At 44.3% G+C, this 14422-nt stretch overlaps 1 protein-coding gene, 1 long non-coding RNA gene and 2 other non-coding genes across 4 annotated transcripts; 3 read left to right on the forward strand and 1 right to left on the reverse strand.

Annotated features, from left to right (window-relative positions):
* Nucleotides 1-4475: 4475 nt before the first annotated feature.
* Nucleotides 4476-11218, reverse strand: LOC147044652 (protein kinase C and casein kinase II substrate protein 3). Its single transcript, XM_085933840.1, has 10 exons — nucleotides 10757-11218; nucleotides 9273-9337; nucleotides 7562-7718; nucleotides 7143-7378; nucleotides 6887-7042; nucleotides 6483-6658; nucleotides 5907-6027; nucleotides 5573-5643; nucleotides 5417-5496; nucleotides 4476-5344 (listed from the first exon to the last, which is right to left on the reverse strand). Exons 2-10 carry the CDS (start codon nucleotides 9327-9329, stop codon nucleotides 5235-5237), a joined length of 1164 nt encoding a protein of 387 aa, XP_085789966.1. The 5' UTR covers nucleotides 9330-9337; nucleotides 10757-11218; the 3' UTR covers nucleotides 4476-5234.
* Nucleotides 11219-12179: 961 nt separating this feature from the next.
* LOC147044653 (uncharacterized) lies at nucleotides 12180-13598 on the forward strand. Its single transcript, XR_015068499.1, has 3 exons — nucleotides 12180-12309; nucleotides 12851-12956; nucleotides 13155-13598. It is a non-coding gene; the product is annotated as an uncharacterized LOC147044653 (long non-coding RNA).
* LOC147044654 (small nucleolar RNA SNORD88) lies at nucleotides 12692-12782 on the forward strand. Its single transcript, XR_015068585.1, has one exon. It is a non-coding gene; the product is annotated as a small nucleolar RNA SNORD88 (small nucleolar RNA).
* On the forward strand, nucleotides 12993-13082 carry LOC147044655 (small nucleolar RNA SNORD88). The gene has a single exon (XR_015068587.1). It is a non-coding gene; the product is annotated as a small nucleolar RNA SNORD88 (small nucleolar RNA).
* Nucleotides 13599-14422: the final 824 nt, after the last annotated feature.

A 14422-nucleotide genomic window follows, 5' to 3' on the forward strand; every position in this document is an offset into this window, starting at 1 on the left:
CCTCCCACCTGACACGATCCCCTATTCTGGCGTCAGCACGTCATGTCTGCCGCCGCCTCTCCCGTACATCTTTTTCTGCTCATGATCGCCCGTTGCCGTGACAACCATCCTTCTTTCTGATCGCCCACCGCTTCCGCTCGCTTCGGCGCGTCTGTCGCGACTCCCCCGTCACCCGTCACTCACTTTTTATTTCTTTTTACTCCCTACTTATGTCTGCCAGGGGAATGAGGGGGTCTTTCGAATGTATTCCTTGAAAGAAAGTAAAACGCGGATGTACAGAATGCCATTTTTGGATGGTAAAACACTCTAGGGAAAATATTTATCCAACGTGATAACAAACACTTTTGTTTGTTGAGCCACATGCTGCTTCACCAAGACAACTTCACCAGCACCTGCCATCCAAATGCTTTGTTTTACAATGCGAGGTTGGAAGACCTTTTTTGGGGCTTAGTCGTAAAAGATTTAGCATTAGTGAGTTAGAGGCTACTTTATACGCACACGTTTGCCTTCCGTGACGCGATATTTTTCTCGCTCTGGCGTGTCATCGTTTGTCTTTGCGCGAGCCGGGAGACCAATCGCATCCCGCAGGGCCTGTTCCTCACGCGTAAATCACGCGCCTGTGACTGCTTCTGTGTTATTGTTCTTCCGGTAGCTGCCGCCTGCTGCTCCTTTTGGCTGCCTTTCTTGCCGCTGTCGGTGCTCATGTTCTTGCTGTTGCCTTCAGTGTTCTTGTTCCAGTTGCGTGTGTTTCTCTTGTTTAAGTAGCTTTTGCTGCTGTTCTTGTGCCTGTTGCGTTCACTACTGTCCTAGTTCCCGTTGTTGTTCTTCTATTCTTTGTTGGTGACATTCTTGTTTGTGACTGTTGTCTTCCTGTTGTTTGTGTTCCTGGGGTTCTTGTGTGTGATGTTCTTTTTCCTGTTTCTGAAGTTCTTATTGCTGCTGCTGATTTATCTATTTCTGTCTCTCATCTTCTTGTTCCTGTTCTTTTTCCTGGTGCTCTTGTTACTGCTTGGTGTTATTGCTGTAATTCATCTGCTTGTTGTTGTCATCGTGCGGTGACACGGTCAAACAAGCGCTTTGGAAAAGGCGGCTGCACTTTTCTGGCGTTTGAATCGTCGGGCTACGGCAGCAAAGCACTTTGCCTTGAGGGAGCATCCCAAATACATTAAATTGAGATAGGAGGTTGTTGGGAAGTTTCAGGGGGTATTGGGGGGGCTCCAAGAAGGCCCAGCCCATGAAAAAACAGGAGGGGGGGGGGCTGCGTTATTGTACATCTTGAATCTAGAAACGCTTTTTGGACAAACGTCCCTACCGTAAACACGACGGCAAGGTGTCGCACGATTGGTTGGGCGTGGCTAACGAGGCGCCATACAATGGCAGCCAGTTAGCTGTGAGCATCAGACTGAGACCAGGAAATGAAAAGGATGTAAACGACTTGGGAATGGCGCTCAACATTGTTAACACGACGCCATGCTGATGTGGCAATGCTGTGTGTGTGTGTGTGTGTGTGTGTGTGTGTGTGTGTGTGTGTGTGTGTGTGTGTGTGTGTGTGTGTGTGTGTGTGTGTGTGTGTGTGTGTGTGTGTGTGTGTGTGTGTGTGTGTGTGTGTGTGTGTGTGTGTGTGTCGCTCTAATAAGCGCGCCGCACGACCATCTGGCTGCCGGATGCTCAAGTGTCGGTTAACCTTCTCGCTGCCTTCTCTCCTCCCCTTCTCCATCATCATAATATAATCTTCTAATTTCTACATTTTGACTTGTTCACAACACTAAATGCGTTTTTCATGATTGAAGACACTAACAGAGGACTTTTAAAATGAGACGTGTGCAGTTAGTGCGTTACCTGCACGGAGTAATCACGTCTGCTTGGCCTTGCTGGAGCTTTGCGCTCCACTTGCATTGCGCCTGTTTGTTTTCTTGAGCTGTGATGTTTCCTGTGCTTGACAGCAGCGCAGCAAACACGTTCCCTCACCTGGAACGCCGCAGTCACCACGCATCCCGGTGCACTTCAGCGGCCCGCCGGGTCCTAACCTGGCCACAACGCGCATGTGTGTGTGTGTGTGTGTGTGTGTGTGTGTGTGTGTGTGTGTGTGTGTGTGTGTGTGTGTGTGTGTGTGTGTGTGTGTGTGCACCTCAGGTTGTGGAAGTGAAAAAAAAAACAACAACAACAAAGGGTTAATTTGTCCTGCTTGACTGCTGAACCCCTTGAGAGCTGCATAGGCGGATACAAACACACACGCGTGCAGACTTCTAGCTACCCATCCTACACACACACATTCACATTTTAACACACACTTGCGCATTTTTACTTCAACACACACACATTTCTACAGGCACACAAACCTACACGCCATACACGCATACACAAACTCCTACGCACACACCCACACAAACACATTCTTATACACACACTAACGCTAACAGGCACAAACAGACTCTCCAACAGTATACAGTATACAGTATACATATACACACACACACACACACACACACACACACAGACTTGTCACACTAAAGAGTCCCCCAATATTCTGCCACCTTGCTGAGGCATGGGCACGTTGCCTGGCTCCAGCACGGGACTTTTGAACGTCATCTCAGTGGAAATTCACACCTGAGGCGAGGATAAGTCCAGTGGGCCAGAGAACAACTCTACCATCACCAATGTGGACCCCAGAGGAGCAGCCAGGGCACGAGTCAGGTCGGCAAGAACAAGAAAAGCGGCAAACTGCAATGAGAACAACATCAACAAGCAGGACCAAGAAAGCTGTCCAGAGGAAAAAAAAAAAAAAGATTTCTACCACTTGTCCACCTGCTGAGCACAAAAATATCCCACACAAATCCCCTTCACTTGAATGCACCGCAACCAGGGACGGATCCCTGCGGACGACCACAAATGAGTAACAAAGAGCGAGTGTCACGAGGGTGCAGCACAACCCACCCCAGAGGACCAAGGTGTGTGTGTGGGTGCCACAAATGCCAAATTGTAAGTTTATTAGTCAAAAAGGGCAGCAGGCTTACACTAACAATGGTGAGTATGTGGATGAATCGTCAAAGTTTGATAGTGTGCATGTATGTGTTTTTGTGTGTATGCAGGTTTGTGCCCCAGTGTGTGTGCTGCATGTGACATGTAGCAGTATAAAGGTTGCAGTCTTTTATAACTCAAAAGATCATAACTCAAAAGATGACTAATATCCCCAACACACACACGCGCGCACAAACACACTCGCGCGCACACACATTATAGGCGCATCATATGTTACATGCAGCACACACACACACACACACACACACACACACACACACTCCATCATTGACTTACTGCAAATGTAAGAAGTCACCCCAGCGAGCTCTGCTGCTCTCTTAATTATGGCGCCGCCTCGGTAGCTCACCGTCGCCATGACGACGCAAAGTTTCGTGCAGTCGGTGCGTGAGAGATGAGGGAATAAAGTCATTTTCCCATTAGGCCGTCAGCCAGCCTGCCGCCCTGTCGGCAAGATGCCGGCTCGCCTCCTCACTGAGGCTGTTGATGTCATAGCGCTCTCTGCTGGATGATGCTTAGTTGAGTTTGTCCCACCAGAACCACCATGTGGTAGTTTCTGCTGTAATAAGCAACGCTACAAAACACAGCCCTTTTTTCCACAATGCCATACTGTGCCCCTCCATTAGAGGAGCAACCTGTCCGTAGGTCTTTCTAAAATACTATAACATAGACAAAAAGTAGAGACATTGACATTAATACAATTTAAAGGCTTCAGTGGACGGAGGCCAAGAGGCCAGCAAAGTCGTCGCTGGCAGACAAAAAGAAAAACACGCACTCCGGTCGTCAACTATGCTTGTCAGGCCTCATGAACGTTCCCGCAAACAAAATAATCGAGATGACGTCTTCATCCTCTCGCCACTTGGCTGCCATGAAGCGGTGCACTTAACAATTGTTTTCAAGGTGTCACAAGACCTTTTATTCATTTTGTTCACTAGGACGCTTCATCATCACAACTCCTTGAGTGCAGCTCGCATTCCGGAAGCACTCAACTCGACAGGCACGGAGGCTTTATTATCAAGAGTGAGGCGACTCAAAGACTCAACTTTATTTATAGAGCACTTTAAAAACACAAGTGCAATTGTAGCGAAATGCTGTCCATAAGATCACGCAAGACTATTTTGATCATTAGTGTAAATTAAATCCGCATTTAGAAGGGGGCTGTTTGGCAGTAAAAGCATCGACAGTCATGTGTGTGCACGTGGTGTGTGTGTGTGTGTCTGTGTGTGCGTGTGTCTTGGAGCTAGCCGATTCGTCATCGCTGGTGCAAGGCTGGCGGCAAAATGTGGACGTCAGAGGCACTCGTGAGTCGACTAGTGATGTCTGGATAAAGAGCAACGTTTGACCTGCTGTCACCCGCGTGGTCACCCTGAGTGTCTCTGGGTGCGTTTGCGTGCACGAGTGGAGTCTCCCAATTGTGACGGCGCCATGACTCACACACGAGCGTTTCAAATGTTTATTTCCTAAAAAAAAAAAAAATAGTTTGGGTTTTATACACACATAGCCTAGTGGTTAAGACCAAAATGGAATGCAACTTTCTAATACGTAAACATAGACATTCATAAAGTAACAGATACGATTTATAGATATATATTTAAAGGAACACGTTTTCCAAAAGTGGTATTCCTTGCTAAGTGAAACATAGCTTCGAGGAAGTGACTTGTTTAAAGTGACAATTACTTACTGCTTGGCACTCGGCATGCGTCTCGTTAGCATCACAAATGTGCTTGAAATAACGTACCTTCATAACGTACTGTAGTAATGTGAATTCATTGATGTACATTTGAAGCGTCCATTCGAAACAAATGTCTAATGCAGCTTAAAAAAGTTACTTCATAATGTACCTTTGTAACATATGCCCAAAATATAGATTCGTAACATATTTGCAACATACCTTCGTCACGCACTATTTTTGACGTGCCTTTGTGATTAAATTTTGTGATGTAACTTCATAACACACACTCAACATTTGTAACAAAACCTATCTTCGGACTAGAACTTTGGAATTCAATTTCCTCATGAAAGGAAAAATTTGTGATCGCTATGGTTAATCTTCTAGAAAACAAAAATCTTAATCTCTGCATGTTAAAATGTTCACAGATCTTTGGCTAACAGCTACTTTTTTGTACAGCATTTGTTTTTACAAACAAAACATCCACAGAAGACAAATTATCAACTCAGTTAAATATGATTTTTTCCCACTAGACCACCTCCACGTAATTAGCGGGATAAAGTCCCTCCAGGCCACCGTCCTTCACCCCCCTACACCATCCTTGGTCGTCCTCTTCCTCGGTCTTCAAGAACTCTTCGCCTACAAAAATGATTGTCACGTTTTTGTTTGTCAAGCACAAATGCAAAAAACAAAGTTGACAATGATGTTCACCAGCTTTGAAGGAGAGTTCATCTGTTTCCTGGCCGACGTAGTCGTACAAGGCTCTCACTCTCACACCGATAATCTTTGCACTAAAGAAAAATGAGTTATTGAATATTTCTTAATCATCATCTTAATTTCTACAACTTTTGCCTTCAATTTCTTTACCTCTTCTCTAATGTTGCTTTCTCTCCAACCACCTCCATCCCTTTTTTTTTTTTTTTCTCAGGAATCCATTCCTGAACATCAATTCAAAGACAAAAAACAACAACATGATTAGCATGTTAGCATAAGTAAATGTTAGCTCACAACTAGCATGTTCTGCCAAACCCTAGAACATGTGTTGACTTTATGGCTAAGTGTTTAATGTTTGCTTCTTACTAACATGGAAGCTAGTTAACCAGCTCATGCCTGTCAATAGTTAAGTGCGCGTGGTTCCTATTTAAATGCTAAGCTAATTAGCCTAGCATTTAAAGCTTTAGCATATAGCCTCGAGAAGCACCTGGAAGTGTGGCCAATCAGTGGGCATGCCGGGCCCGTGCGTGTTCTTCCACCAACGGAGGTCCTCGTGCTCGTCGATGGCCGCCACCGTCTCGCGTAGCTGGCTGTAAACTTCCTTTGCGCTGCGCAACGACAAAAACAAGAGAGTGATCGATGTTGTTGATCAACGTGCAGATGATGAATTATTAATTTCATTAAGTGCTGACCGGCATGTATTTATGAGCAGGGAGGAATTTTATTTTCCTGTTAGTCCGACACAGGTGGGAAGTTGGGAGAGCAGGCCTGTTATAAATGCTGCATTGATTTACATACACAATGGTGCTTTTGAGTGAAGATCTTGAAAATATGCAGTGGTACCCTTGAAGCTCATTTGAATATACAGTGCTACCTCAGAAATTCATTTAAGATATACAACAGTACTTTGGAAGTTCATTTAAATGAATGGCGTTTAATGTCAGCTACTTTTGAATTTGGTGGAGTTTCATTGAAATACAGTGCTGTCTTCTGAAGTTGCGCAAATGTCTTTTGAATAAACTACATGAAATTGATTTGAACCGACCCGGGTGTGGCGAGCTACCTGTCGTTGGCGGTGACGTCGAGGTGCTTGTCGAAAGAGAGGAGGGCCTGCTTGAGGAAGAGGATCCTCTTGCGCTCCTCCTCCTGTGACTGCTCAAAGATGGCCTCCATCTCCTCCATGTAGCGAGGGGCGTAGCGATTGGTCTCCTCCAGTACTTTCTCATAGCGGGCTCGCACCTGACATACAGATGGAAGTGCCATACCCTTAAAAGGGACTTCTGGTGTGCCAAAGCAGGGGTGGGAACACCATGGTCCACCGGCTACATCCAAAATGCTCTATTCTCTCGTTTAACCATTTTGATTGATTCGATCATTGACAATAAATCAATTAAGCAATTATTTCATGAGACCAATTTGATAGACAACCAGCAAAATTAAAAAATGACAATTATTTTACGGCCTTACCTTGTGTGCCTCCTGCTGCACCATCTCTCGGTCTTCCTGAATCTTCTTCTGCTTGTCCGCCGCCATGTTCTGATTGGCTCGTGCCTGCGACTCACGCTCCCGGGCGACGTGTTCCTTGCGGCTCGCCTTGTGGTACGCCCGCCTGGCTTTGTCCAACTGATAAAACAAAAATCCAAATCAAAAGCTTTTCTTAACCTTGGTAATTTTCCACTGGTTTTTTTTTTTTTTAACTTTGAATATCGTGACTTCTACTAACCTTTTTGAGGCGTTTGGTCCAAGGCTTCTGTGCTCTGGCATAGCCGGTCTCGGCGTCCTGGGCCTCCTTGAAACCCCCAAAGATCTTCTTGGTGAAGGCGTCCTTCTGCCAGGTCCTCAGCCTCTCAACATCCTCGGTCACCAGGGAGCGGCAGATGGACGCGTGCAGAGACGCCAGACGGTCAGTTGAAGACAGAAAACACTGCCAGGCCTTCAGCAGGGACCCATACAGGGGACCTGAGGAAGAGGAAGGTCAAATCTTGCTAAGTTTTAATCTTTCCAAAGTTTAGGTTTCAAGAAAATATCCCAGGCCTAAGGAAAGATTTTAGCCAGAGGGTAGGTTCTCATTCAAAGTGAAGATGCTGGTCTTGAGAGCAAGTTTTAGTGACAAGAGACAAGTTTGAGTGGTGAGAGACTCACTGGAGTCCACGTGTGGCTTCCACTTGTTGCTCCACTCGCTTAGCTGCATCGCGTACTGACGCTCTACTCGGGCTCGCTCCTGGATGCATGTCGCCAGGTCGCCGCACGCCTGGAAGGTGTCCTCCGTGCGTCGCACCGTGCGCTGGTAGTTGCCAGGCTACAAACACAAAGAGACCAGACCTTCAAACTCAATAATGTTCCTCATCTTGCCTGCGAATGAAAAGGTCAGAGTTCTGTGGGATGTCATTCAAAGTTAAGACATTTCTTCCATGTGGTTTCTGGGTCTGCTGTTACCAGTGCAGCCACCAGAGGACGCCAAAGGTCACACAGTCCAAGAAGAGAGCAAATGAGGCCAGATTGTGGATGTGGAACTTGGACGTCACAGTCCAAAGTTTCCTGGCATACTTTGACTCTTCTTGCAGTCTTTTTACTGTCAGTTCGACAGTAAGTCACCTTTTCGTGACATCACAGGACATTCTCATAGGATTGAGATAAATTATAGATAAAAGTCCTTCAGAGTCTTTCAAATGTAAATTACAATGTGGCAATCCCATTGTCATTGCCATCAGTTTGTCTATTTGAATGTTAGATTTTCTTCTCGTAGTCTGTTTTAGTAAGGGCTTCACAGTGTGTGTGCGTGTGTGTGTGTGTGTGTGTGTGTGTGTGTGTGTGTGTGTGTGTGTGTGTGTGTGTGTGTGTGTGTGTGTGTGTGTGTGTGTGTGCGTTCGCGCACGCGGGTGCGTGTGTGTATGCGAGTGTGTCTTCCTTAAACAGAACCAGCTGAGGAATCTGCCGACGGGCCAACGGAAACAACACAGCCCAAAACCAGTTGGCAGATGCTAGCAAGCTAGCAGCAGCAGAGGTTCTACATTGTGCTTGCAAGGGATTCTGGGAAGTCTGGAAGGCTACCCTGACTAGTCCAATGCTAATAGCCATGTTCTGGTGTGTGTGTGTTTGTGTTTGTGTGTGTGTTTTGGGCTCTCTTTGTGGTCCGCAACAATGCTTGGCAACATCACTAATACAAGCTATGCATGATTTGCATGATAACATGCTAGTTGTAAGAATGCTAACATATAGCAGAAATATGTTCCACCTAAGAAATTAGGTACTAAAATAATTTGAAACATATATTACTAATGATAAATAAAGATAAATAATAATCAATAACTAAGAATGAGAATTAATAAAATGCTAACTTGGTAACAGTTGGTATCTAAAATGAAATGAATTGTGCATTAAGGGAATGGCTGCACACTCAGGGAACAGGCGATGACTTGGAGGCACAGTGCTTCTTGTGTCTCAACTGTGAGCTGCATCCAATTAGTGTAGCGTAGCATGCTAACTGGAAACAAAGAAGGGGGAGGTGGGGGGGCCTCTCTAATGAATGTCACATTGCCAAAAGCCAAAATATTTTCTCATCCTGCATGAAAATTGAAAGAGCAGGAAGTAGTTTGATTCTAATATGATTTGGATTCAACATTTGTGTCACGTGAAACATAATCAGGAGCAAATCTTCGTTCAAGCTTCTGAGTCATAATGGCGGACTTCCATTTAAGTTTTAACAAAGAACACCTTGTTAGCTACAAGAGTGCTGCAGCCTCCGAGGCAGACGACACTTGTCATGTGTTTAAACTCCATTATAAACACACATGCACACACATATACACACATCTGATTTTACTTTGGAAAACAGTACTCAACATCATCTTACCATCCAGAAGCTGCGATTGTTCACATCCTCACGGTTGTTGGCTGGCAGTGTCGACATTTTGGTGCCTGTAGACGAAGCAGTGTTTCATTAGTGTCATGTCACCTATAGTTAGCTAGCCAATCAAATCTAATGTCAACAAGTGCCACTAAGGATGCATTGCTTAATGTGTCAACTGCTTTTAACAAGCTTAATTTGAACAAACAAACAAGTAAAAAAATCACCAAATCACATCACTCCAATCACCCCAAGCGCAATCATCCCATGACGTTAACTTTGCTAGCCGCTAAGCAGCCTGTCATGGCCACGCAGATAAATCAGGTTTTGTTGTATTCAAATCAGCCAATTTTTAACTCAGTGAGCCCCAAAAATAGAACCGGTGGGAACGTGCGACTAGCGACTTCCTGTCCAAATTCAACTTGGTTCCCACGCTTGCTAATGCTAACACGGCGTCCATCTTCCCATCCAGAGGACCAAGGCTCTTTCCCCGCATCATCACATGCTCTCGCCTCGCCCCGTTTGTCTCGTTCACGTTCTCTGGTGAGAGTGGGATAACCCCGACAGAGGTCATGAATTGTTGTCCATCTGAACCCTGACCTCCACTTCCTGTGTTGTATCGACAAGGCGGGAATGGAGTACAACTTTTAGATGGCACTGTTGCAGGTTTTAAGTCACCTGTTTATATTAAGTCGATGGGATACTGTATCAGGCCGAATTAAACACAGAAGCGGGTTGCTACAGCTCGTAGCATCATCTTTAGACAAATTACTTGTGTCATCACTGTCAGCAATCCAACAGTAAACGGTTTGTTTTTTTAAAATGGACTCTTGTTAGAGTTGTTTCAACTTGATTTACAGACCAACAGTTGACAAAATTCTGAAAATTAACCAGCGAAGTGCTACAACCTGGAAACATTGTAACATTTATGATACGTGTCATCACTTGACTCGTTACAGTTGACTCGTTTTGGAAGAGAACTAGTATGTAAAAAGTCCTGAATTGGAATGTGATTTGGCATTCTTGCGTTAGACATCGAGCTGAATGAAACGGCTCATGAATGTCATCATCCTTATGTCGATATCTTGTCATCAGACATCCAAGGCTAAATTGTTGAATTTTTAAAAGCGGTCTTGTTGCTGTTCAAATAGGCTTTGGCACACAAAGCAAAGCGGCACTAATCAGCTTTGGTTTTCACGTCCAGAGGCCTCAACTTGAACTTTTTTTTTTTTTCTTCAATGCATGCCAAGTTCACTATTTGCAGATGATTGCAGAGGCCCCAAATGAGACAAAAGTAGGGTAAGATTCCAGAATTGAATTCTTAACTTTTGGAGTAGTTGAAAAAAAAGTTCCTGTAGTGCTTCCCGGCAACCGAGCGAACTCGAATCCCGCAGCCAAGCGGGCGTCACTTTACCCCCCCCCTTGCCCCCGTTTTCATCTGTCAGACATAACTCAGCACGCGCACACACATGGAAAAAACAGATACTTACTTTGCAAGTTTTCTTCTTCTGTTTGTCAACGTGGCCACTTCCCATGTAATCTTTGACCTTTTTTTTTTTTAATCCTTTTCTTGTCTTCTGGACTTTTCCAAGCGGCAGTTGCACGGTGCCGCTCCCGATCGTCTCCCTTCCCTTTGGCTCTTTTGCGCTTGTGTCAGATGAGTTGGCCTCCTCTTCCTGCTCCCCCCACAAGCAGCCTCGCTCCTCCTCCCTCTGTCCTCTACCTCGTTTTTTCTTTCTTCACTTAGACCCTGCTTCTCTCTTTTACCTCCCGAAACAGCTGCAGGACTCTCTTGTTCTTTGTATCCCGATTCTTGCTGCCTGTGAGCTCGCCGTATTCAACTTCATCCACACACTGTGTGTGTGTGTGTGTGTGTGTCATTACTAACTTTATTGCCCCACAAAAAAAATCTAAAAGCAGCACATTTTCCTCTTTACCCCCTCAGCATTCCCCTGCAAGCACAGCTGGAAGACACATCCGGCGTGTGTGTGTGTACGTGTGTGCGTGCATGTGTGTGTGTGTATGTATGTGTGTGTGAGTGCGCATCAGGACCCCCTCCAGAACAAGTACAGGCGCTTTTTGGCAGCAGAAACTTTACGACAAACTTTTGAAGGAGCAAAATGATTCATTGTGTGTCAAAGGTCAGGGTCAAAACAAGACCCTGTTTGAGTTGGTGTACTTTTAAGAGGTCCAGAACCTTTCTGTGGGAGTCTGAAAATCTGATTGTCCACAGCTAAAAGAAGGTCATGCTAGGGGGATAGCACTTTGGACACAATGGGCAGTACTTTTTAGGGATTCCGGAACCTGACCCTTTGGGGGTTAGGGTGAGCATAGAAACATATCTGATTGGCAACTTTTAGTTCAGGGAAGTACGAGTAAGAGACTGATAGTTCCTGGAACTCATGTTTGTGTCTGGTATTACCTCATGTTATGTAGCTCTCGTGCAGTCTGACCGTGTTCCAACTTGCCTTGTAGTAAGCCGGCTGATGCAGCTGTTGCGTTGTAATGCCGACGGCTGGAAGCAACAGTCAACAGAGGCTAATGCAGCCGTTAGTCATCCTGCCATCAAAAGCCTACAACAAGACAGGACACACTGGGATGTCCTGTGGTTACAATGTTAGCAGACACGGAGACAGGAGACGCTGCCTTTCAAGTGGACTGTTAAATGAGGGAAAAGTTCATTATGCCATCAAACATAATTCAGAATGAAACAGAACTACGCCGGCTGGCATGACTTGAAACATAATCTTTATATTCATTACTCGTGTTGTCAGTTAATCAAAACCAAGTTGTCACTATTCATTAATATTGTAATAATAGTAGTGAGCGTCTCATGTCATCAGCTAATCGGCGAGGCAGTACTGAAATGAACTGGCAAATTAGTGAAGTGGGGTTTTGTTCAACCGCTTTGCAGTTGCAGGATGCCCTCCGTCCATGCGATGGCAGTGCAGAAGAAGAATGTGACCGGAAGCCAGTAAACGAGCATAAAATCGAGTTGCGGAAAATGATTCGTTCATTTTCATTCGACACTTGGACCCATGAGGTAGTACTCATCTTTAAATCTCAAATTATAAACCAAATTGACTGATATATATTTTGCATGGCTGCAGAGGTTTTGAGCGTTGTTTTAAATTTTATGTGCCATTGTTTTCTGCACTACTTTCACGCTCCGTACTAGCATTTTATTTAACCAAATTACAATCACACCTTACTACTCTTTTACAGCTAAAGTACTCCAATGCGCGTCATGGATTAATCGGCGGGGAAGTTAAATCTGCGCATTTGATCAATTGAGTCTCGTTCAAGTAGGCCTCTTGGACACGTGGTTAGCTTTCCAGATACTTAAGTAGCTACGAGCTAACTCAACTGTTCCTCAAATGTTAGTCGTTTTCTTTGATTTTTTATTTTTTTTTTCCCCCACATTTTTTCTCCTGGGATGACATGCACTGGGCTCTGAGACCACATGGAGATTCTGTGCAACTTTGGCCCTGACAAGCCAGAGTTTCTGAGGAGACTAATTGACAAAAGTTATAGATTTTATGACCACGACCTCATTTTTAACCTTTGTTCTCTTATCTTTGTAGATCCCCATTTGAGACTATTATGGTATCATCCATGTGTGGACCCACCAGGGTTGGGCATCTCTGTGGCCTCTCGAGGCTTCCCAAAGCTGGTCGTCAAGACATAGAGGTGATATAGAATTGTGATTTAATTTTTGTAAATGTATATATTCTGTGATGGATTGCACTGGGCTCAGAAAATTCCTGTTGATTAAAGTGCTGCTCTGCTCTTGACATGGCAGAGTCTGAGGATATGTGATTTGGGGGGGGGGGCATTATATATATTAAGTGGGTGATCTCCCTGAAAGAGTTTTTCTTTTTTTCCCAGGTTCACAGGTGATTGGTCAGACTAAGAATGATTTTGGAACATTTTTGTGGACCAGAACCTGCCCACTGAGGTGCACACGCCCCACCCCCCCTACCGCAGATGCCGGTATGGTGGTCGGACGAGTTGCTAGTGATCAGGCCCACGTGACTGGTACTACATGGGCCGGGTGCTGGACATCGTGAGGATAAAATGGCGGATGCAAGCGGCAGAAATGATGGGCCAACACTTTCCCACTAGTGGAAATGGACGCCATCTCTACCCCCCCCCCCATCATCTTGTCAAAGGATGGCATATTATTGTAATTTATTTCATTTAATTTGGTTTTAATGAATTAAATTATTTTAATGATAGTTACAGTTTTGACTTTTTAAATTATTGACTTAAATGTTTATTTATACTTCCTATTTAAGTTGGTAATAAAATGAATTCACTGTCTAAATGGAATTTCATTTACTTTTCCTTTTATGCACCACGAACCGGTTACATGTTGCAATATTTTCATGGATCGGCCTCTATATAAATAATTTACAATACAAACCGCATAAATAAACTCACCATTAAGTATCTGCTCTGTAGCTTTGCAGGCTCGACTGGGGGAACGTTACGTGACCGGGACGAGCGTCTTGACCTAAATTAATTGATAGTCGATAAAAGACTTTTTGTGCTCCCGGTGGTCGGGGACCTCTGTCCTAAATCAACTGTGTAGCTGGAAAAAAAAGAAAATTAAGCAAATGCTATAATTACCACTTTAAATCATTACAATTCCTACCCATTTTAGAATCCTATTGTAAATGCATTTTTGGGGAGGGGTTCAAGTGAAACATTTGCTGCAGTACTATTTCAAATGAAAATGTTCATCCATACACATTTGAAAATAATTTCCATAGGGCACGCAAGGCAATAAAAGGAAGTACTTGAGGCTATAATTCAGTCCCAAATTATTAAATCCTGTTTGGCTTCAAATGTAAAGCAGAGGTTTGCAGCAAAGATGTGCCAATGAATGAATAATACGGCCTAATTTGTATTTGAAAGTCAATTGGTCATTAATACAACAGGTGAGACTTTACATTTTAAGCCTCCCATTTTTGTTGACACCTAAAATGGTCAAGACTCAATGTGACCCTGCTGTGTTTTTAGACAAGAGAAACCTGAAATGCAAATGTAGAACAATTGGCAGGATATCATAATCTTCATGGAGATTAACTTTCTTTTCCAAGCACTCACCATTGATATTTCCCTAAATGTACATTTTTCAAAAATACTATGTA

Source organism: Syngnathus leptorhynchus, chromosome 16 (genome assembly GCF_054491065.1).
Source record: "Syngnathus leptorhynchus isolate UIUO chromosome 16, UIUO_Slep, whole genome shotgun sequence".
NCBI classification, from domain to species: domain Eukaryota; kingdom Metazoa; phylum Chordata; class Actinopteri; order Syngnathiformes; family Syngnathidae; genus Syngnathus; species Syngnathus leptorhynchus.